The following is a 24,742-nucleotide window of genomic DNA, read 5'->3' as shown; positions in this document are numbered from 1 at the left end:
ACAAATGGTCTCTTGTTCGGAAAGATTCCAAATTGTCAAAACCATCAAAATTGCATCTCAGTCAGGCTTTGATGATTCTACTTGTAGACAAGAGCTTTGTTTGTTCTGTAGTTGCATCTCACCAATAGTTTTCAGCATTGTGCTCAGGGGAGGTGCCTGAGCCTCCCACTGCTGTTGTATGAGGGGTGATTGATGCCAGAGAAATAGGAGAGGTAGAGTTGCCCATAGTTGCCTCTCATGAATTTAGCTTCTCACCGTTAAATTGCATTTTTATTAGAAAATAAAGTCAATGATTTTCAACACAATCAGCTTTCAGCTGTCAGTAAACTCAAAATTGCCTGCAGTAATGTTTGTTTACTTTGCAATGATAACTGGAGTTAGATATTCAAAACATATGAAACTTACTTTGAAACAGGGCAAGACACCTTCACTCAGAGTTCAGGTTGATGCACAAAATCTCCAATGTCCAGTCAGTCTGAGAGAGGGGGTGGGACTGTATTTTCAAAACCAGCCAGAAAATGTTCTACACCTATAAAGAGTAAAAAAAAGGTGATCTGTGTGACTTGTCGAGGTTTGTTTTCGAGTGTGTAATGGGCTCATTGTGGGCCCTTGAGGCTGATGGGAGAAAAACATCTGTTAAAGCTGCAGTTTTCACCAGCTCTCAAGCACCAGTGGGTGTTTTCTGCTTTCCAGCCACATGGCAGTAATGAGCCATCACAGCTAGAAACCCTACCACAAAATCTGCATTGACAAGCAGCAGAAAAATTTGATTAATGCTTTATCTGTGGTGTTTTCTTACAGAACATGTTGGTTTTACAGGAGAGAAGGCTTCAGGGATGAGGACTAACTGCATGCAGGCTTTATACTCCTCCCAAACTGCGTGAACAGTTGCACTCTTTCCTCTTTTAAATGGCCAACTTACCACTCTGCCTTCCTGTGCGATCATTTGGATCAGGTATAAACTTTTGACCTCCTACAAATTAAACCTATGAGACTATAAACGGGCCTTAGCTGCTTCCGTAAGCTTTGCTACGGAAAGCATCTGAGCCTATATATCTAGAAGTCAATTTTTCATGATCTCATGTACTTGACACGCCTTCACAGGGTGGTGCTTGGCTGATCCTCCAATAGAAAAGCCTAGAATCATCTCAGTGGCCAACTCCTCCCCTGGTGGCACTGATCACTCCTCATACAGGGGGGCAGCGCTGCCCTGTACACGCCGCTGCTGCCAGCGTAGAGCCAGGCGGATGTACTGATGGCTCGTATTTCTGTTGACTTTCACATTATGTTGTTGCCTGTCGCGGTTTGTCTCCTACCACCTGGCCTGTCGCCATCCTCCTGGACGTCTGTACGGTCGGACTGACAGAAGGTAGATGTCCGGGGTGTGAGAGCAGCGGATCCGTGCCCGCCGGATTGATGCAGGCGGTGAAGGCGCTGTGAAAACCTCCATCTCTGCCCGAGTGAGAGTCGACTGGTAAGTTGAGTTTTACATCCAAGGGATGCAGTTTATCGACACATTTAGATTGTTTTAAGTTTAAATCAATGCAAAGAATTAATATATTTTAAAATATGTTTTACAGGCGTTTATCTACTGGGTTTATCATGACCAGTTTTATGATGTAAGATGAGTGAAATTAAAGAAACGAGCGCACCTGCTTCACTTCTGATGACTTCGAAAGACATGTTTTCGTGTTGAGGATCCTAACATTAGACTACTTTATATTTCACACTTATTGTGATCTATTTCCGACAGAGGATCCATTCTCATTCACGGCTCGGTCATAAATTATTAAACTTGTGGAGTCATTCACTTAAAGCTCCACATTTTCACACACTGTCGACTCGAAAGACAGAGGAGGAGGCGTTACACTTTCTTTCAATGAAAAGCTGTCTTAAATATTAAAGTCTTTTAAACAGCATACATTTTTATTTAAATTTAGTTGAAGATTTAGGGACTGTACACAAATTAATAGGGGCGAAAGGTTGTGTGTCTCTTTTTGCTGAAGGGAGAGCAGTCTGACCCAAAATTTTATTTCGGTAGGGATAATAATTTGGGATAATATTTATTTATTTATTTATATTTTTGAAGAGATTTTTATTATCTCAAACAATGCTTGTCATCTGCACTTTGGGCCATAAAGTTGCGTTTTACCATCATGCAAAAGATCAGCAGTCCCAACTCTGTGTGAGGGATTTATTTTTCCCATCACACTAATACCGTGTCTTGATTAGTGTACTTCCACACTCACACTTACTGTTCACCAGTACGGAAACATGCAGTGTACTCAAAATGGTCAAAAAGTTGAGTGTGGCTGACTGGAAACTTCTCACCCACAATGGTTCCCATCTTGGCTACGTAGCAAAAGGGGAGGGATCACCAACGTGGTTTCAAATTGCAAAAATGGCAGCAGAGAAAAGAGGATGTGTGGTTAGGCGCAGATGGCACCATAAAAATTGGAGACAATGCTACCTTTTCGAAACTGATGGACTCCATCAGTGATTATACTGTGTACACAGTGTACTACCTGAAAGTGTACTGATTGAAGAATTCAGTTTGAGATTCAAAATTACAACCAGTAATTTTTTTTCTGGCATTTTTGCTTGAAAACCATGAATCGATTATCAAAATTGCTTCTGATTTTCTGTCACTCAACAAATTGACTCCGCTCTATTTGTCGTAGCTACTTAATTTCCCCGAGGGAGTGATGCCAAGGGATCAATAAAGTCTAGTCTAAGTCTAAGTCTAAATCGAACGATTATATTCATTATTGATTTATCTACTGTCTTGAAAAATGTTTCAGTTTATGAAATGTCAAAATTCAACGTTAAAAAAATCTCATTTTCACAGAGTTTATGGAGATGTTTTCAAATGTTTTATTTAACTAGACACAAAAGAGCTCCAGTTTCTTTGAAGAAAAGAAACAGAGTTTGTTTGAACCAGAGAATATTTGGCTTTCTCACCATTTTTGCTTGAAAAATGACTGAAACGATTGATCAGTTATCAAAATAATAGCTGATTATTTTTGTTTTGAGTGACTAATTGATTAATCGACTCATCGTTTTAGCTCTAAAAGATGCTCGCCGCTGGTGGCGCTGGTTTTGAAAAATGATAAGTCTGCCTCATTAGATTCTGATCAGTGTGTAGTAGAGTAAAGTCACTCCAGTTATCCGTCTCTTTCGTCTGCTGTAGTGATGGATACAGTAATTCTACTCCCTACAAATGTGGCTTTTAAGCAAAATTGAATTCTATAATGGCCTCTTTGTGTAAAATGAGAAGTATGATTTGTATGTGTTCTGTCAGCCACAGCGTTTTCTCTGTTCTGCAGTACATACATGCACTCGCCATCTCTCTCTACGTGACATGTGGCCTTGTCTCACAGCCTCTCTCTCATGTTTAGTCTGTTTGTGTGAGTTTGCATGTGTCAGTGTGCGACACAGTGAGGTGTAACATTGTGGTCTGAGCAAGCGGCACCCAGCCGCTGCTATTGCAGGAAGGTGCCAAAGCCGAGCCCGCCTGTCCTCCTGTGGAATTTGTCCCTCTGTTTCTGTGCTGACTCTACCTCTTTTGAACCTTCTGCAGTTGACATTAAAGCATTCTTTGTGTGCAGCGGCTTTATTCGTGGGATGTGAGGCTGCATCCAGTTGTGATTGAATGAATTTGAGAAGCCTCGTCCCGCCTCAAAAAGACCACCTTTGTCATGGTTCCTCATGCTCTCCTGATTATTATCTAGACTGCAGGCTGTGGAGTCACTTTCAGAGATCACTCAGACTGAATAAATGGATTGCCTTTGATTGAGACACGGTGCTGGGAGGAGCGGGTCTGCTCGCACCTTTTCCAATTATTCCACTCTTTTCATTCATCTCATTCTTTGGCGTGAGGGAGTGTCAGACAGGAATTCGACCTTAACCGAGCCAAGCTCAGCTCAGATCTGGTGTCGTCGAGGTTTCACAGTCAGGGTAACCGCTCTAGTTTTTCCTGTAGGTGGGTCACGTTTCCAATTTGCGTTAGCACTGGTGCAACCAGACCCTGGAGGAATCTCCCCACAGAGAGAGTGACGGAGATGTGCGTAAGAAGATTTGTTAGGTGGGACCACCTGTTGACAGATCCACCCTGTATGATTGAGAGGGGGGTCTGTTTCTGTAACATCAAGATAAGAGTATCAGCAGGAGAAGAAAAAGCTTGAGTAAAAGTGAGGATGTGCAGTCACTCTGTAGCTCAGTGCTCCGGACACTGTCCTGTGAATGCCCCTGACCCTGTTCGGTGTTTATGTTTTTTTGAAGATGTAATCCTCACAGAAAATTTGATTGACAGTGAGCTGCAGTATCCCCAGTATCTCCGGCATACAGTAGAGTTTTCTGTGGCGACAGCCTCTGCATAATTCTCCCTCCTCCGCTCTCTGCAACCTCATTCCTGCCCAGCCTGGGGTATAAATAACCATGTGGATGGAGCAAATCTGTGGTACATCAGCACTTTGGTGAGGGCCAGGGATTATTTGGCTCTCTTATCGACCTCATCTCTCCGCTGATGTGGCTGCCACTGTCTTATACTGTTGGTCAGTAGGTTGCCGCAGCAACAGAGTTTGCACTTATCTCAGCTGGTGGTACATACGTTATCAATATCTCCAGGAATGAATGCATCAACTGTGCCAGCTGTGATAATTAGTCCATTAATTGATTTGGCGATCAACAGAAAATTAATCAGCAACTGTTTGGAGAATCAGTTAATCATTTTAGTTTTTTGTCAATTTAAAATGCAAAACTTGTGCTGGGTAAAGCTCCTCAAATGTAATGATTTGATGTTTTTTTTTTTTTATATCTGATTATAAACTCAACATTTTTGTATTTTGGAGTCTTTGTCAAATGAAACAAGCAATTTAAATTTAAACTATTTTGGGCTATGGCAAACCCTGGCAGGCACCTTTCAGGACATTTTACAGACAAAACAATCACATTTAAAGAAAATAACTAGCAGATTAATTGATAATGAAAACTATTGTCAGCCCTGTGATGGACTGGCATCCAGGATGTACCCTGCCTCTCGCCCGATGTCCACTGGGATTGGCTCCAGCCTCCCTAACAACCCTCACAGGATAAGCAGTGTAGCTAATGTATAGAAGGATCAAATATTGTTAGTTGCAACTCTGTGCCATGCAAGGGAGATGTCTGTTTGTAAGTGAGTCTTCCCATATGTAATTATAGCAAGATTTCACTATTTGTTGCCTAGTTTCAGACCTCAGGAATTGCTGCCCACATACATACTGTAGGTCTGGTGTTGTGCTCATTGATGGCGACTGGAGAAGAAAAAAAAAGTTGTGAAAAAACGGCAGAGTGGACCAAGAGCAGAGCTTTGTAGGTGGGCTTAAGAATGGGAATGTCATCATCCCGTGCTTAGAGCCAGACAAATGGCCACAGAAATGGTGAGGATAGATTAGACTAACACAGCCATACTGGCTGTTGGAGCTATATCGGCTCCTACTTCTACAATTCAAAGTGACAAATATTAAACCTGAATCCATTGATTTTTCTGGCCGTTTGTTGGCGGTACAACAAGCTGTAAACCCTCTGTAATCTACATCCTTGGCAGGTACTGTACAGTGAGTTTATAGTAAGTTTAAAGTGAGTTTCATTATGCAGCTGGAAACAAGGCTTGTTGAGAGACTGAAGAAAGCCAGTAAAGCTGTGAGCTGGCAAACCAAAACAATGAGTTGAAAGACACTAAAATGTCATGGAGCCACAAGGAACTGTATAGCCTGGTGATAATAACCTGTGGGTCCATTACTACAAGCTTTCACATTACGTGCAGTAATTTCTTCCTTTTCTGGTATAAAAACATTGATGAGTGCAGCTTTAATTGCTTTGGTTTGCTCAAAATATAAGTGCTATTACTGTTTAGGACTTCAACAAATGATTATTTTTACTACCGATTAGTGCCACTTGCTTTTTTGATTAATGGTTTGGTGTATGATATATGGGGAAAAAAAAAAAAATTGCAACTTTGCAGAGACCAAGGTGCCGTCTTCAAATGTCTTGTTTTGTCCAACCCACAGACCAAATCCCAAATATATTCAGTTTACTGAACATGACAAAGATCGACAGAAAAATGTAAGAAAATAGTGAATATTGCGCACTGCAATTTCCTAAAGCCCAAGTCGATGAGTTCAAACAACAAATTTTTGACTGAATAGCAGTTCCAAATGCAAAGATTATTAATTTACTGTCACTTAAGACAGAGACAAGCAGCAAATCTCTCACAACCGAGAAGCTAGAACCAGATAATGTTTTATATTTTTGGCTGAAAAACGATTTTAATCAGTTATTGAAATAATTGCAGATTTATTTTCTGTTAATCAGCTTATCTATTAATTGACTAATGGTTTCAGATTGAATTTTGTTGGACAAAAGCTGACGCAGACGTTTTGCTGGGCCCTGAAATACCATCATCAAGTGAAATGCCTGATCCTATCGACACTGGGCAACACAGACAGACAGAGTGGGGGCATGTTTTTTTTTTCCTACTTAGTTCTTGTTTATTCGATGCTGCTTCTTCCATGTCTCAGTGCTGCTCTGATGTATCTTTGACCACCTCCTGATGTGGTTTGGGCCTAAACACTTGGTTTCCTGAGTCAGGATCACAGTGTTTGTTGTTTCATCACCAGTGGCGACGGTGTGGAGGAAACTAGAATCAGCTGCACCCACAGCTCGATCACAATCATGGCAACGGTTTCAGAGGCAAGGTGCAGGGCGACCGGGAGCAAGCCAGTGAGACTGTCTGAAGAGGGGAGGGAGGAGCTGTTATTTTAGCCTTTTGATCCTTTTTTGTCTTTTTTTTCTGGAAAGAGAAGCAGACCATGCTGAGATGGCAAAGACATGATCGATAGAGCGGGTAGTAGAGGGTTTTTTACAGTTGGAAGGTGATGATGAAGCAAGGAACCGGATTTTAAACAGAAACAGTGTTATGTTTGCACTGGATCTTGTTTTCCATCGTTTATGCAACTAGGCAATAAAAGAGTTAAAACGTGGGGTTACAACCTTGAAACAGCTTGTTCCTTGTGTTTCATTAAGATGAGAATATCTTGTAGAGAAAATAACCATTTTTATTTTTAGAGGCCTGGGAGACAACATTATCCAGTATTTCACTAGAAAACTGGGAAAAAAGATTCATTTTGTGGCCCACTGTGCGGGTCCCAACCCCAAAGTTGAGAACCACAGATTTAAAAGATGAGGTGATAGAAATTTGTCATTGGATCACAAAGCTGCCATCACGGTTTCATTGTATTGTCAGTCATGTAGGCGTATTTAAATTCATGTCATTCAACTCCTGTTTTTGATTTAAATTTAATTAACAGGAAGAATCCCAGTCTGTCTTCTACTGTCTTTGCAGGTAACAGCAGGTGTTCAGGTGTTTTATTTTATTTTATTTTTTCCAGCAGGTTGAATTCCAGTTTAAAGCAGTTGACCCGTGTGTCTTGTTAACCAGACTGTAGCTGGAATGAGAGAAAAAGACCTGCCGGCCAGGCTGGTGCACAAGGTGTGGATGACGCACGACAAGTGCAACAGTGTGTGAAGTAGTGCCTGGAGCTGTGGACTCTCTGCTGATAACTTAAGTATTAGCACAGGAGGCTATTTCCATCATATACAGTGCAGCCAGAAATGCCACATTAGACTTCCTATGAATATCTTTTTTCTTCATGTCGTGTGTCGTGTATCCTCATGTTCACGTTACAGCTCGTAAAGAGCAAGTAAGGAAAATCGTTTTAATCATCCCTCTTGGAAAAAGAAAATGGAATTAACGTCAGCAAATTTGGTGCTTAAATGAAGTGTATTATCAGCACACTTTGGTGTCGTATAGTATATGATTACTTTCCACCCTGCCGTTTGGTGCCATCCAAAACGACATTAAAAGCAGCAATAGCCAGAGAGAGAGAGAGACGAGAGATGTAATCTGTATGTGGGGGCTGTGGATGGATGAACATGAGATGAGGTGAGTGTATGCCTCCAGGGGGTCTGTGCTCACATGGCAGAGGGGGAGGCACGTCTCGGTGCGCAGCACAGAGGGCCGTTCGACCTGAATGTAGAGACACAGACTGCAGAGACGGAGCGTCCTGTCTAGCTGAGATGGAAACGTTTTTGAATCCATCTGAGGATTCATGAAAACTCTTTGATGTAATTGCGAAGTGAAGTCTGTGGATCAGTGGGTCACAACAGTGTGTTTTTTGAATTAGTCAACTATTGTGGCTCTTTAACAGCTGTGACTGTCTGGGTTTTTAAAGTTTAAAGACAGACTCAAACTGAAGAAAACATCTCCTGGAAACAACCGTCTCAGCACAGCGCTGTCCAAAAAAAAAAAAAAAAAATTTAGCACCCTTGTTTTGGAGTCTTTACAAACAGCAGTGATGTTACTCATCCTTGTGAATTGTTTGTATGTTTGTCAGTGCTCAGCCTCCACTGAAATAGAAAAATGTTTAATTTAGATTGAAAGTGAAATCTGTTTTGTGTGTTACAGGAGCTGTCTGGCTGGTCCCACTTCACTACTATGACTCTGAGCTGCTGAAGATTTTTCTTTCTTTTTTTTTTTTCCCACTTGAAGCCCACTTGATTCCTCGATGGGTTCCCGCAGCCAAGGCTTCTACCACAACCACCACCACCACCACCATCGTAGCTCCATGGTGCCCACAACGGTGCCGAGGCTGCTGCCCGAGAGTGGCAGCCTGCTGGGTGGCATTGCGCAGATCACCCCTAACCTCTTCCTCAGCAGAGGGAACGTGGCATCCAACCGCAGCCTGCTTCTGTCTAAAGGCATCACCTGCGTGGTCAATGCCACCATCGAGCTCCCAAACTTCAACTGGCCTCACATGGAGTACGTGAAGGTCCCGCTGGCGGATATGCCCCACTCGCCCATCTCCTTGTACTTTGACAGCGTGGCCGACAAGATCCACAGCGTTGGACGTAAACGGGGGGCGGTGCTTGTGCACTGTGCAGCTGGAGTGAGCCGCTCTGCCTCTCTGTGCCTGGCGTACCTCATGAAGTATCACCGCGTGTCTCTGGCTGAGGCCCATGCCTGGGTCAAAGCCCGCCGCCCCGTCATCAGACCCAACGGTGGCTTCTGGCGTCAGCTCATCGAGTACGAGAGGAAGCTGTTCGGTAGAAACTCTGTTAAGATGGTGCAGACGCCCTACGGGGTCATACCTGATGTTTATGAGAGGGACCGCAGGAGCCTGGCTCCGTACTGGGGCCTGTGAGAAAGGCCACGCCAACCGTCCACAAAGAGGGAATCGAGGAGGAAAGTGAAGATGAGCCCTTTTGCCCTTCTGGACTGCAGGTTCATGCCTGTTCTGGACAGGCGAAGTGAGACACGTGTGAGTGTAGATCTGTGTGAAGCTTATTTAATGAATATTGGTGCGCTTGGACAGAGGGAATCTAACCAAACACTGGTTGTCGACGGTGCTGCTGTCCATCCAACCAGTCACCTCCATTTAGTCTTTCAGTGGGAGCAAGGCCACTTCAAGCCCAGAATCCTTCGGACCAACGGATCAATCGGGACCACAATTATGTCAGACACCAAAACAAGAAGAAGAAACGCTCAGAGTGGAAGTCGGTGCTGTCTATCTTCTGGTCTGTCTATCCAGCACCAGTGGACGAGCGCTCTGTGAAGGTGTTAGCTGTGTTCGAGACTATGCAGCTCTGACAGTGATGTGACTGAAGTCCTTTTCCTGACGTGGTGTCATGTGGTGGTATTGTGCCAGTTTTGCAGTAATCTTTGGTGTAAGGGCAGCAGCATGCTCTCAATTTATGGTAGCATTTAAGATAAATGTACAGAAAAAAAGCATATAGACAAATTATTTTATTGGAATGTACTGATAGTGAGGAAAAAGTGGTTATGGCGCACTGTAACCTGAACATTTAAAGATGCTATTGTATTTACCTTTTTTAAGGTGAAAATCTAAAAGATAAAAGCCAAAGTCGAGGTTTAGGGAAAGCTCCTGTGTACCACAGGGTTGACTGTTCTGTCCTGTGACCACACTATGTTATTGTAGTGCTATTTGATGCTGTATTAAAAAAAAAAAATATATATATATATATATATATATATCTGCCGCCTCAAGGGAACTGGTAGCTCTATGATAGATGCTTGGAAGAATATTTTCTAACCCACTGACTTTGCCTTGTGTCCATATTAGGGTAAGGTTCCAGAAAGATCAGTGCAGTTCAGAAAACACATTTTGTTTCTGTCTGTAAAACGGCCTACTCTTGTGGTTCAGTGCTTTTCTGAAGAGCAATGTCACACAGGCTGAAAATCCTACTTCTCCTGTCGTCCGGTGGTTGAATTTTTCACCTAGCTGCACGCGCTGTCCACACTCTAAAAGGTAAGGCTTAGCACTAGAGTTGTAGGGGTGAGACAAAAAAAAAAATTGATCCCACAGTAAATCACAACACACAACATCATCACGACTTTGCCACCACTATCATTACATAAAAGAAAAGCTAAGGCTGAAAACCTAAAAGCTGCTCCACAGAGCTGTGAGGTATCCACGGTTGCAGTTGATTATTTTCAAAATTGATTCATCCATTTCTAATTTTTACTTATTTTCTATTTATCAAATAATTGAAAATAATTAAAATAATAAAAATTATTAAAATTTGGAAAAATGGCAGCCCAAGGTCTTAAAGTGCAGCAGTCATCTGCAACATATGTCACGCATCAAAAAAACACAACCAGCTGTGATTAGTCAGGGTTAGGGTTATTATTACACAAGCAATTATACAAGTCAGATAATGCAGTGTTGCTTGAAATGTCTGGTGTGTGTTGCATTTAAATTGCCATCCTCAGATTGCTATTTTTTTTCCATACAAACAGTCCAAAAGATATGAAGATATTTAATGATATAAAACAGACAAATCAGTTGACTCTCACATTTTAGAAGCTGGAACCAGAGACAAAATGATCAAGTCAAAATTGTTTGGAATTGTGAAATTGTTGACTAATCTCAAATAATCGTTTCAACACTGAGATGTATCTGATGACTGTCCAGTCAGAGAATCACCCACTCTGTGATACCACCGTCATCACGGGCAGTGAATGTATCAGGTTAGTTTTGTGTTGTGATTTACCTTCTGGACTCTCACTAAGAGTCGACATGCAGCAGTGATGTTAACTCTGGTCACAAGTGCAGCATAGTTGACATTTTCAACTAAGAGATAAGTGCAACGATGCTTTTTTGCCATAATAGATTAAGTGTGATATTACAGTAATTTAAAAAAGAAAAAAGAAAAAAAAGAATAAAAGTTCAGGGGTAAATAAATGTAGAAGGAGAAAGATGTTGTTGTTCTGAGCGCAATCTGTAATCTGACTTTTCAAATTATTTCATGCCCCAAGACAGTGATATTAAAATTTAAAAAAATGATCTCATGTCACTGTTTGTGTTGAAATCTGATTTCAGTCTCATACCAGAATCATAATGTGCATTTACTTAAAAGCCGACAAACTTTTCTCATCAAAATCTTCTTTTCTAACTACGCCTGGAGACGCCTCAGAGATGTTTTCACATGAACGGGCTGCTGCTGTGTTTCCTCCTCCAAAGGCCTCTTGATGTTCGTTCTGCACGGCCATTTTCCCCAAGAGATTTCTTCAGATGTCAAGGAGATGTTCTGTCATTCATTTTCATTTGCTGTGGTTACAGAGCAGCAGGCAGATATTGATGAGCGCCATTTGTCTTGTGCCCACACTTCTGAGGGACCTCCAGAGTGGTCTCCACAGCGAATTCCATTACCCACAGAGACGATGACAGGCCGACCACCGCGGAGATGTGCAAGTGATGGGCCCAAATTATACACTTGCACACACTATTTTCTCCCAGGAAAAAAAAAGAAAAAGAAAAAATGTAATCTTTTTCTCCTCCTTGTCCTCAATGTGTTAATATGAGTACAAATGCACATGAATTCTAAGGCATAGTCAAGCACTAAAAGTAAACACATCCTTCACCAGCAGCAGGATATTATCATCTATCATTAAAGCAGTAAGCAGAGCCATTTGCATCATCCTGAGCATCAGAGCAGGCCAGGCTCCAGCGGTGCAGGCCATGCAGAACGAACGATGCTGATGAAGTTTGAGGAGATGACATTCAGACGACAGCAACTCAACAGGAAGCATCTAACACTGGTGAGCGGCAACAAACTGCTGTGTGTTACTGTTGTTTTCATTATACAGTAATTTGTTTTGTTGTTTTTTTTTCCATCAGTCAATTAATGTTTAGTTGATATAATATTAGAAAGTGAAAAATGTCCATTACAGGTTCTAAAAGCCCAATGTGGCATCTTCAACCTGATTGTTAACAGTATAAAACCCAGTGATACTCAGTTTACAATCATGTATAACAGCCACCTAATATTGGGCATACGTTTCCATGCTGGCAGTGTGGATGGCATTGTCAGTCTGTTGGTCTCCCTTGGTCAGTTCAGAAATATTTCAGCAACTATCAGATGGTTTGCCATGAAATTCGACTGTATATTTTGTATTCGTGATCCCCAGAGGATGAAATTTTCCTAACTTCTCCTCTAGCGCCACTGTAAAATTGCCATTTGTGATTTTGAGTGAAATATCTTGACGCGATTTGTTGTATTAATTTGAGATTTTCTGCAGATAGCCAAGACCCTCAAGGATGAATTGTTGTAACCTTTTCGATCCTTTAACTTTAGGACCACCATCAAACCAAAATGCTTCTGTCAAATACTTTGGTTTATCAGCAGATACGCTTCAGTCAGCCTCAGCTGATCTTCGTGTGTTGTGCTAGTCAGTGAATGTTGGTATGCTACACTAAGATGGTGAACAAGGCAACCTTTACATTAATATGTTAGCGTTTTCATCGTGAGTATGTCAGCATGCTAAAATTAACACTGAGCTAAAACCAACATCATACCTATACTGACTCACAGAGCTGCTAGCATGGCTGTAGATTTAAACTTGTTGCTTCATAAACAGTCTTATTAATTGTTCATTTTCTGATATGTTTTCAGGGTTTGATGAGTTTAGGTTTTATGGTTTCACTAAAAATACACATGGTGGCTTTTCATGGCTGATTCATAATTTTTTAAACAAATTATCTCTAAATTCAATTGTTTTTAGACATAGACAGTTCCATCTGGACAATGTTCAGAAGGCTGTGATAAAATGTAGCCTACAAAAAATTACCACTCAACAGTTAAATGAACAAAAAAAATTCTCACATTTGTTGGTGGTTAATCAGTCAGGAGTTGAGTGGCTCTTGAGGACTTATGACCTTAGCATTTAGCATTTATAAAATCCTGCCTATGGGCCTGTAATTACTTCTGAATGTAACGCCAGTTGTTGCATATCTGTCTGTGCAGGTTTTATTTCAACAACACAAAGCAAAATATGAACATCTGCTGTAGCTGCAATGAATTACTGAATCATAGCTTCTCTAGGCTTCAAATTATACAGCCTTTAATAATTCACTATAATCAGCATGAGCCACAGCACTATTCCCCTATCAATAGTTGTAAATCCTGCATTTCCATTTTAACAAGGCCATACACACAAGGCAGGTTATTAATATAAACACAGTGCTTTGACTGCTGCTGCATATTCAGGCTCGCCACCCTCGTTATAGTTATAATTTGACAGCCTGATTTAGCCACACAGCAACATATGCTTCAAAAGTTGGATGTAATTCAAAGTGTTTTTTTTTTTTTTGTTTTTTTGTTTGTTTTTTTCTTCAAGTCTCAAAACAGTTGCAAACATGAAGGGAACAACCATATGGAGAAAGCTGCTCCTGTGACTGCCAACAGCACATTAATGCTAGTCCCAGAGGGCAGATTTTACATGCTGTTGGTGCTTCATGTGAAGGGAAGGAAAATGTAGAACTGAAGCAGAAACCCATAACTCAGTACATTTACTCAAGTACTGTTTTAGTAAAGCTGTGAGGTACTTGTGCTTTACTCAAGTATTTGGATTTTCTACTGCTTTCTGTTTCTGCTCAACTACATTTCAGAGGGAAATATTGTACCTTTCACTTTGCTATATTTATCCATATTCAGTTACTTTGCATATTTTGCATATAATTTATTGTTAAACATTTGCAGCTTTTCCAATAAGATTTGTTGTCTTGTCATTCCATTTTAGTCTGAAAACTAGATTTAATTTTCTTGTAAAAAACTGAGAAGATGTAGGAGGAAATATTTCAACCAGTTACAGTCAATAAGCGTTTTTCTAAAATCAGCTTTTAATAATTCTAGTGCAGGAATCTACCTTTTGTCAAGTTACAGATGTTTTCCTCACAACATTAAAAAAATAATAATTAGAAAACTGGTTGAACTATGCTGCAAAATAAGGTTTTTAGGACTTTCAAATAGAAATGTCTTTCTAATATTTAAACTGGCCAACAAGTAAGATTAGTAAGAGTTTGAATGCATTACTTTTACTAGTAGTAGAGTTTTTCCATTCCTCCATTACTACTTAAGTAAATAATCTGTATATTTAACTCCCATCTGTTTATTTAAACTCACAGTCAGACTCAGGGTCATCTGAAGCGCAATAGGAGACCTTGGCTGATACAGTTTGGACTGTAGTGAAACAAGCCATTGTTCCTCAGTGAGTGTGTCATCTCCGTGGTTAAACAGTGACTCATCTGTCCTTCGCCTCTGAAGCCTCAGCTGTCTGAACTGATTGATAGAACAGAGACTAAGGCAAAGGACTGCGAGCCATGAAGCTGTATTCAATTTTTTCTCGACATCACAGCAGTGAAAATGACTAATATTTGTGTCCAGGTCATTAATAGAGAAACTGAGGCATCATAAATCTACTGAAGTAATACCTTTCACTACTTTAACTGATGACAAACCAGAGAGAACTAACAGAAAAGGATAACTCTATTGATGTTCTGTAATTTTATTATTCTTGACAAATCCCATGGAAAGACCAAAAGCTAACAGTGAGTTAGATAACCAGTTGGGCAAAGCAGGCAACTGCCCAGGGCCCCAGATTCACTCCAAAAACCTTGGACTAGGTCGTACTATTACTCTATCATAGTAGCGTAAAGAGTATTGTAAGGATACAACCAACACTATGTAGCTGACAGTTATTTTCATTAATATTTGAATGATTGCTCAATGTATAAAATGTCAGAAAATAATGGAAAAATGCACATCATTATTCTCTGAAGCCCAAGTCAACATATTGTAATGTCTTGACTAAAACCCCAAAAATGTTGAGTTTACTAACATAGAAAACTTCATTTGAGAAGCATTTTTGCCTAAAAAAATGACTTAAATGATTGATCAATTATCAAAATAGCTGACAGTTATTTTTCTGAAACAACTAATTGAATGATCAACCAATCATTTCAGCTCTACAGCACCAGATGGTGGGTGCCTGGAGAAACAATCAAACTGTTGTGTATCATGGGAGTTGCCGAAAAACTAATTTTTGGTCCCAATATTTTCACTTTCATATAACTTTAAACATTAAAACAGCTGCTATTGGTTTTACTCTAGCTTTTTTAAGCATCTGTGGATAAATGGAAATGCTATTGGAAGACAGTAAAACAGGAAGAAACTCTGTTCACTGGGGTGAAAGTAATCAGTTGAACATGATGTGCAGAAGCAGCTATTTTTAATCAATAATGTGATTGACCGTGGCCATGAAATACCAAAGAGCAGCAGTCAATACAGCATTGTATCACTTCAATCTCTCTTGTCTCCCAGAGTGATCACTTCAGCACAGCATCACAGACAATAGGCGTGAAGATGACAGGCACAGGAAGGTAAGAGACGGTCTGCAATTCAAATTACACAGCCTTCATTCAGTAATTGATTTCAGCATTTGTAATTTTCTGTAATCCCGGTGTTCACCGTGAGAGGAGAGGAATTCATTTTCTGCAGGAAATGAATTAGGGAATGGCAAGAGATAAAATGGGTGTTGGAGAACACACCTGAACACAAGTGTGAGAATGATAATGAGACTGGTATTGCAGAGCCCCCCCCCCCCCCCCCCCAGACATCTCATTTGATTGGCTGAGCTCAAACCCCAGCGATGGCCCGGCAGGCTTGTCGAAGGGGAATTTATTCCATTTTGTTGCAAAGTGATGGAGATGAGGCCTCGCTGGCCGCAGAGAAAGTACATTATTGAGTAAAATGACTGAAGAGAAATGTGCAGTATTCGTGCATTTGGAAGCGAAAGCTTGTCGAGGAAGGCAGGGAGAATAAGATCAAAAGTGAATTAAATGGCTGTCTTATTTCAAAGCTGTAGTTGCTGTATGTAAAACTAATTAAAAATGAATTAATCCAGAAAACCGACAATTTAAGTGTGTTTGAGGAATAGTTTTACATTTTATGGAATACACTTATTTGCTTTCTCTCCAAGAGTCAGGTGAGAGGATTAATGCTCATAAATATGAAGCTACAACAAGCAGCCCGTTAGCTTAGCACAAAGGGTGGAAGCTGTGGACACAACTAGCCTCACAGGAAACAAAATTTGCCTACCAGCACTGCTAAAGATCCTCAATGAACACACTAAGTCTCATTTATTTAATCCGTACAAAATCCCAAAGGGAAAAAATGAACAAATTGTGGTCATGGAGGCGAGTTGGTTTAGGTTTAGTTGCGACTGTATTTCGTTGGGACTGTGACAGATTCTGTGACGCTTTAAACTCTATTCATACTCATTTATTTACATCACATTCACATTACAGTCAGTCATAATTGCATTGCTACAGTATGACACTGTAATATACAAAAAGTGCTGCTGCAATTTTAGTTCAGAATCACAGTCAACTTCCTCTAGACTTTCAGCTCTGGTTGCAAACAACACCAACACAGAAAAACACAACCGTTAACATAGTTCCTTCAAGATCCCAAATCACATCTTCCCCCCACAAAATACCTATAAAATACAATTTAAATACCCCCTCCGACAGTGCAAAAAGACATTCAAAGCAGTTAATTTAACATAATTCATAAAAAGGTAGACATCTGCCTTCCAGCACAGCAGTGATAGTTTGAATGTTGAAGATTTTCACAAAGATATTAAAACCACAACAGCCACAGCCAGAGTTTTATCAAACAGACCCGCCCAACAAATGTAATTCAAGTACGATAATAGGCTTCTGATTCAACAGCTCTGGTTCAGTGAGAACAAAGGGAGTTGTGAATAAAATTCCTCTCAAACAGAAGCAAAGCAACAAGTGACATTAAAAACTCAAGATGATAACAGACATCCTCTGCCAGTGTTTTTAATGATATTGCACACCTAATAATTTAAATATGACTCACTGACAAATTATTACTTAGTAATATTGACTTTTCAGCAGTGGAAATCATTTGTTAAAGCATCATTAGTAATAGATATAAATACAGTACACAGCTGACCTACAGGTTTTAGATGAACAACAAAAGATAACATGAATGGTAAATATTTAGAGAGAAGCTTTAAATTTGAACAAACTAAAAGATAAACATCAACTGAGAGACAGCTGAGTCACCAAATTTGAGACAAAAGGGACAGAATAAAATCCAAATACATACAGAGGGATCCAGTGACTTTAAAACATCCTTCTTTTGCTCTCCGTCCAAGGTGAGAGCCCCATGTTGTTGCTCTACCTATCTGATGTTGATTAGCCCATGTCTTGTTACCATGGCAGCTGGAGCCAAAGCTCACAGCAGGTCAGGCAGGATGAGGCCCGGGGGTTTGGGCTCCACACAGTTGATCCAGAAATTGGCACAGCTGGCGTGGTACTGGTGGCCCCCATACAGCAGCTTGAAGTTGTCCGTCTCCGAGTTGAACGCCTGTCAGAGTGAAGGAGTGAAATATTAGAGACCTGAATCACAGAGACAATAAACCAGGGTATTTATCTTATGTCTGCACCTCCTGCAGTACTAGTCCTACAAAGCCAAAACAAAGTAACTACATACAGTATTTAGGAACATTTTGACATTTTACCTCAGTGTATAAAGATGAATATGCCATAGAAATGTGTAAAACTAACTGCAGTAACTGCAATCCAACTACTTACCGCTAGCTGGTGAGCTAGCCTTAGCTAATTCACCTTTTTACTTTTTCCTATTTTCTGTATTTGAAAAATCTATTTTGATACTCTAACTCTAACTCTAACTCTGAACATTTTCGAAATCTAATTTGTCATACCAAATAAATAATGCAGCAGTTAAATATAATCATATTGAAGCAAGTAACAACAGAGTCCTCCTGCCAAATGCTAACTAGCAGTCCATGTAGCTTCTAACTAGTGAAATTAAGTGGTGGCTAAGCTACCTTTAAATCACATTTTTTAAAAGACAATAATAATAATATGAAACAAGAAGGAAGACGAAACAAGATCATACTGTGTTTGTTGACACTACACTGATCAATAATGAGCCTGAAAATGCATTAAATGACAAAATTAAGGTTTTACAACTTAAATATCACAGTACACAGTTTGTCTTTAAGTGTCTTCAAACCCTTTTCCCTCAACTTCACAAAGTCTGTGGTTACTGCTCTGTTGTTGTATCAGTACTTAAAACATTTTACTACTGAACTGTAAAAATCATCACTAACACAAGTATGATTGATCACCCTCTTACAATACTATGTTTAAATAATAAATAAAGAGACAGATGTTGACTTAAAGCATGATTTACATCTTAAGAGCAGCACAGCGGCACATAGTTCAGCTTTTATGTGACTCTGCAGCCAAAACGCAGCCAAGTTACAAATGAGAAAAGCTGCCTCTGGCAAGAAAAGGATTTCAATACACACAGTTTGCAATACATACTAGGAAAGACTCTCAGAGACTCATTTCTTTAAAATGACCTGCTTAAAACTGTATGCGAGTACTTTTGCAAGGAAAAGAAGGCAAAAAAAAAAAAAAAAAAATCAACTGCACATAAATAATACCTCAGATAGGTACAACTCAAAGAGCAAATCTGTCCACAGAATTGACACCGGAGCCACATGCTGTGAACATCTCACTGATCACATCTAAACCTAAATGACTGTTTACAAATAGTCTAAACAAATCTTTAGACTTTCAGTAAAGCTGAATGTCAATATTTTTTTCCCGTGGAAAAACTATCATGTCTGAATTCAAAGCAGGAGGATCCTACATGCTGTGACACATTTAAGCTGTTGGGGAGACTTGGGGAGGTAAGACGGCCTGCGTGGTATTTCTGTGAATGTGGTGGAATAAATAAACATACACCACATGACACTGAAAGAGACGCAAAGAGGGCTAAGACATTACATACAGTATATGCATTCAAATTCAGTGCAGCTGCTGATCACAAAAATATCTGAATTCGAACAACCAAAGAGGACGGGGCGAGGTGGTGCCACAACAGCAAAACAATTCTCAAAAAAGTTGCATGTTGTAGATTAAGTTATTATCTGTTTTTACAGATAATTAATACATTAATCTGGCCTTTCGCAGCTGAGGCTGTAGCTTCTGTTATTTCATATTTTTTGACTCCATCAGTGCTGCTGTGTTTTCTTACCACAACAACCTGTGTGTAACTGCCTCCATGCAATTTATTCATCAAAAAAGAGTCTGAATACATCCAAACTCTGGTCGACTTAGGTCTTAAAACTGGCAAGTGACCATTGTTGCCATTGTTTCACAAAGTGTAAGGTTGCAAGACTTTCCATCATGCCCATGCTCTGTGCTAGCAAATATGGACCAAGTCATTTATTTATGCTCAGGGCGAAAGGGCGACATTAATCTCCACACTGGCAAAACATGTTTTCAGCCTGTTGCCTCATAATCTGATCTGCTTTTGTGTCTGAAAACTTTTTGTTGAACTTATTGTTAAAACATAAGTGGTTCTCCCAGGTTACATGTGAACACACTGTGGCTGACCAGATAATGAAATGTGGTGATCTGACCCCACCCACACTTGAGCCCTGTGGTGTGAGTTTGCATTTTTCACTGAGCCCAGCTGTAGCACTGTGTGTGTGCAATCAGGAGATGCTAATGTGTGTGATGCGCAGTTTAAGAGTTTGCATCCCTGGTGAAAATACTGGAGCTGAAGCCAGAGAGAGGAATGAGTCATGTGCAGTGAATCATAGCCTCCCACACAGAAGGAGAGGGGAGACGCATGCAGAAAGCAACAACTGAATACAAAAAAAAAACCCAACCACAACACACCATTAAGCCAAATACATCTCCACCTGCCCGTGCACAGTCTACAGTCTCACAGACGCTCCGCTGGATGAAGGGCTTTCTCACGCAAACTGAATGACACATTTCCACTCGCCGCTTTCTCTTTCACACACTCAGATTTCACAAGCAGTGCGATTTCCTTTCAGAGCTCTTTTGTGCCCTGGCCTACTTGTTTCCATAAACCTGCACTTAGGACTGCCAGTGCTGGGGAATATTGGAGGGAGAGGATGCAAAACGAAAGGGTGGCCACACAATGACAGACTCCTCCCTTCACTGCAGAGCCTTTCCTTCTCAAACTCTCTTAGACTTCACCTGCATGCCAGTGAATGTGGGCTTTATTTTAGTCTGTTTTTAACTAGAATGATGCTGTACGTTATTAAATCTTTTAGCCACTGCTAACTCCACTCTGAAACAAGAACGAGGGCATTCATGCTTTCAAACCCGAGCTGGTCGGACAAAACAGTGACTCTACTAATTCACCTGACCTTTGTAGCTGCATGTAAAAGGTTAGAGTTTCAGACTGAGCCACTACCTGATTAGATTCTATTCAAATCTTCCCTGAATCTACATTCTGCTCTTCTGTACTGTCTAATATTTTTATAAGAATTAAAAATAAATGAGGCATAATTACCCTTAACCTCCTGTCATTGTCTTTAGTCAATGCCTGCAAGCATAAGAAGAGTGAGCATGATGAGGCACATTCATGCGATGCCCAGAGCAAAGTAAAGTGTGCACAGAGTGAGCAGCATGCAAACATTGAGATCAGCTGTTTCACCAGGACAGAGCTCCCTTTTACCAGTTTATCTGTGGGTGAGAACATGAAAGAATCCAAGTTATTACCCCCAGGGCTCCTACACATTTTCTATCTCAGAATTCAAGAGATTTTGCCATGATTGATCTAAAATATTGAATGAAGACTTTCATCAGTGCTGGGTATGCTATTAGCAGTCTATCAAAGCAAGGCCACTAATGTTAACAGACGAATCCAGGCTGCAGGTGGAAGAAGACAAGCCATCATTACTACAGTGACACTTCACTTGTAAACCTGTATATTTTATGTGCTTAGTCATGAAATCTGTATTTAGATGTAGAATCTGTATTATATGTTAAAAATATAATCACCAAATGCCATTAAAATAAAGTTAATATTTAGAGCTGAAACAAGTAATCAATTAATCAATTGGTCAACTGACAGAAAAATTATCAGCACCTACTTTGACAGTCATTTCAGTAATTTTTCAAGCAAAAATAATGAAATGCAAAATATTAACAGATGTCAGTCTCTCAAAAGAAAAGATGTGCTGCTCTTTCATATATTGTGAACTAAACACGTATAAAGATGTCATCATCAGCACAGCTACATTTTTGACTACATTATTTTTAATGATTGGCAGACTGATTGATAATGAAAACCATCGCCAGTTTCAGCCCTAGTTATAACATATAAAAGGTTTGTCCAGTTTTAACAGATGTCTAGGTGTCTCTTCTGAGCTGTGCTGCTGTCAGCTGTTCCAACAACAAAAAAATGGAAGGTAAAAGTCACTTTGCTATATCTCCATTTTTATTCATCAATCTAGAAAATCGATTAATAGTTTGCCTTTTTTTATAAGGCAAAAATTACCAAAATCCACAGTTAAATTAACAAATATGAACATTTGTTAGTTTACTTTGTCTTCTACAGCGAATAACCAAATACCTCTGGGTTTGGATTGTTGGTAAAAAAAAAAAAAACAACAAAAAAAAACACAAATCTGATGATGTTACCTAGGACTATTTTTGGACATTTTTTGTAATCAATAAAATAACCTTTGATTAGTCTATAATGAAAATAATCAGTAGTTTCAGCCCTGACTTTAATTACATCGTGTATTTCTTCTGATTATATAACAAAAAATAATGATGCATTTCAATCATAAGCTTTCATTTAACTCTGGCTGGGCTACTGTGGATTGTGGACAGAGGCAAAGCCAAAGTCTGTGTCATAACCAATTTCAGTGTTTTGAGACTGAATAACATCTAAATTAACACAGACTACCTTCATCTAACAAAAGAGGGGTGACTAATAACTGTAAGAATCTCTGATTTCAAGTGTCAGTGTAAATATTTCCTGTTAATCTCTCCCATTGCAGCAATGACATCAGCACTTGAGACTGTGACACATGAACGAGCCACTGGATTCGTCTGTAGCTAAGAGATATTCCTTACAGGGAAAAATAGCAGGAAAATCTATAAAGACTTTTGTTCTTTACTTTTAAACTTTCTTAACATGCATTTTGTCAATCCCCAGACTTTTTACGCCTGTATTATCCAAGTAATTCTTCTTTATTTAGCTGTGTAGGAACCCTGCTAGCCTGATCCACAATAAAGTGTGCTGTGACAGAGATGGGCAACCTAACAACAGACTTATAAAATAAAATGTTGAGATGGGAACATTCACAGAACAAACTGTCAAAGTCTGGATCTAAACTCAAATCAGCACTGCTGTCAAAGCCACACAGACTCAATAATCAATCTAAATCCTTGAGGCGCTTCATAAACCTGCATTAATATAAATAGCCAGAGATGCTAAATTATTCAACCTAAAATCCCTTCCACTGCTTCTCCCTGTAATTGCTCAAATTAGCATTTATCATTTAACAGAGGAGCTGTAGCATCATTAACTGAAAAGTATCACTTATGATAAAACTTATAACTACTGCTGCCTTTGAGCCACAGACTGAGATGAGATGAAGCTGCTGCAGGTCGCCCATCCCTGCCTCCTGACCAGAGGAAAAGAAAATGTGCAGCCTATCCAGAATTAGTGGTCCAAAAGCAACAAGGTGAGACTGAGAACATTTGTGTACAATTTCAAAAACTAAATCTGACAATAGGCTGTATTTTGGCATAATTTGTATCAACAAATGGTACAAACTTTGAGAGATACATTTGAAAAATTAAAATTCACAGCATGAATTGAGCAGGAGCCATTAAGCTGTCAAGCACTTTTCACATTTCTTTGAAGCCACTGGATGGCACATCAACATCTCCACCCTTCTGTACCTTTGGTTGAAAAACAAATCAGCGCCTCTTCACTAAAGGACAATGCAACAATCAGCACCGTCTGCTGAAGCCAAAGCCGTTTTTTTCACTTCATTATACTCTGAGGGGTTGCTATTCTCCACTTGGCTTTTATGCATTCTTACTAGTGTAGCTGTGCCAAAAATGTAATTAAAAGATGGGTTATTAATCTCATGCTAGTGGCACAGAGACAAAATAAAACTGCATTAATTTCAGCCTGTCTCTATGCGCACAAGAGTGAGAGGTGAGAGTGAGTGTGTGTTTGTGTGTTCAGGTCTATTATCAGCTGTACTCCCTGCTTATGACTAATGTGTAAGCCACATCTGCTCGCAGCCTAGATGCCTCTCAGTCAGCCATATCTTGCCTGGACCATCCATCTGGCTCTGGCTGAGTGGCAGAGGGAACGCGAGAAACAATCAGCGCCACCATCCTGCCCTCTAAACTGCGGGGTCCAAAAAATACCATTAATGGCCCACGTCGATGAAAATCACAACCACCGTAGGCGAGGAGGTAAGACATACAGCAATTCTGCACATAGTGCCCCAGTCAGAGTTAATAACTGAACAGTTATCAGAAACACCGATGGTTGTTAGCTGAAAGTTGCCTAGGAGATGGAGGCGACAGAACAGAAAATGAAACCCTTCCAAGACAAAGTGGCAACCTTTGTGACCTTGAAGAACCAATCCCAGAGTGCAAAAACCCACCCTGAGGTGCCAAAGTGACAACTCTCTTCTCTCACTTGTTTCAAGAGCATATACTATTACCTTTAGACACTTTTTTTGTCATCTGTCAGCATAAAAGCCAGGGGACCACAGTGACCTAAAATAACAGTTTACTAAACCCCACCTTTAAAGAGTGATTGCCCAATAACAGATTGGCAGCCATAACCAGACACAGCACACATGTCAGGTCTAGCCAAGTCACTGTGTTGTATTTCCCCTATCAAAGTCTAGGTTTACATTTGCAGCTCTGACTTGCACTCTATTAGATTTGGGTAAGTTTTGATTAGTTGTCATCCTCAACATGCTGTTTAAAAATAAGCTAAAAAAAAAAAAAACTAAGCAGCCAAACACAATTATGTTACAAACAAAGTAACTGCCTCTTTTAGCTCATCAGGTTTGTAACTCAAACCAGTGAGCTGGAAACATAAAAAAACATTTTAAAAAGTCAGCCGGTGACAACGTCCTCAGCCAATTCATGGAGCTAATGTTAGCTTAACTGTCATTCCTTGCTGACAAAAATAGATGGTCATAGGCTAGAAATGACAAACTGCTTATGTCTACTTCTGTTTGGAACTATTGTGTTACCAGAGAGAATTCTGAGTGGTAAATTTGTCACCATTATCATATGAGCTGTGGGAGAACATAGAGCCTGACAGACAGTAACTAAGGTGGGTGAGGCTTAGCGAACGGTCAATTAAAGTGTGATTTTGGCTGATGTTTTCTATCTGTTACAGTATGTTTCTAGACAGACAACTGTTGTTTGCCTGTGAGAGAAAGATGTGAATCCTGTCACTTTGG

General features: G+C 40.0%; 2 protein-coding genes and 1 long non-coding RNA gene across 13 annotated transcripts in view; 2 read left to right on the top strand and 1 right to left on the bottom strand.

Annotated features, from left to right (window-relative positions):
* The first annotated feature begins 1,158 nt into the window (after nucleotides 1-1,158).
* Nucleotides 1,159-11,402, top strand: dusp14 (dual specificity phosphatase 14). The gene is made up of 2 exons (XM_018665353.2): nucleotides 1,159-1,474; nucleotides 8,504-11,402. The coding sequence occupies exon 2, from the start codon at nucleotides 8,604-8,606 to the stop codon at nucleotides 9,237-9,239; it is 636 nt and encodes a 211-aa protein (XP_018520869.1). The 5' UTR covers nucleotides 1,159-1,474; nucleotides 8,504-8,603; the 3' UTR covers nucleotides 9,240-11,402.
* A 2,788-nt stretch (nucleotides 11,403-14,190) lies between these two features.
* LOC127143743 (uncharacterized) lies at nucleotides 14,191-24,327 on the top strand. The gene is made up of 3 exons (XR_007815351.1): nucleotides 14,191-14,821; nucleotides 15,718-15,776; nucleotides 22,881-24,327. It is a non-coding gene; the product is annotated as an uncharacterized LOC127143743 (long non-coding RNA).
* synrg (synergin, gamma) overlaps nucleotides 16,663-24,742 on the bottom strand; it is a 39,057-nt gene continuing 30,977 nt past the window's right edge. For 6 of the 11 annotated variants that reach the window (XM_018665343.2, XM_018665344.2, XM_018665345.2 and 3 more), the window contains 2 exons: nucleotides 20,797-20,829; nucleotides 16,663-17,796 (listed from right to left, as the gene is read on the bottom strand). In XM_018665343.2, the coding sequence (XP_018520859.1) occupies nucleotides 17,665-17,796; nucleotides 20,797-20,829 (165 nt within the window). In that variant the 3' untranslated portion in view covers nucleotides 16,663-17,664. The remainder of the gene's footprint in view (nucleotides 17,797-20,796; nucleotides 20,830-24,742) is intronic. The other 5 variants (XM_018665346.2, XM_018665349.2, XM_018665347.2 and 2 more) reach the window with 1 other exon arrangement.

Source organism: Lates calcarifer, linkage group LG21 (assembly GCF_001640805.2).
Source record: "Lates calcarifer isolate ASB-BC8 linkage group LG21, TLL_Latcal_v3, whole genome shotgun sequence".
In the NCBI taxonomy this organism is placed as follows: Eukaryota; Metazoa; Chordata; class Actinopteri; family Centropomidae; genus Lates; species Lates calcarifer.
Note: the sequence above shows the minus strand (reverse complement) of the source record. Positions and strands in the feature narration are given on the sequence as shown.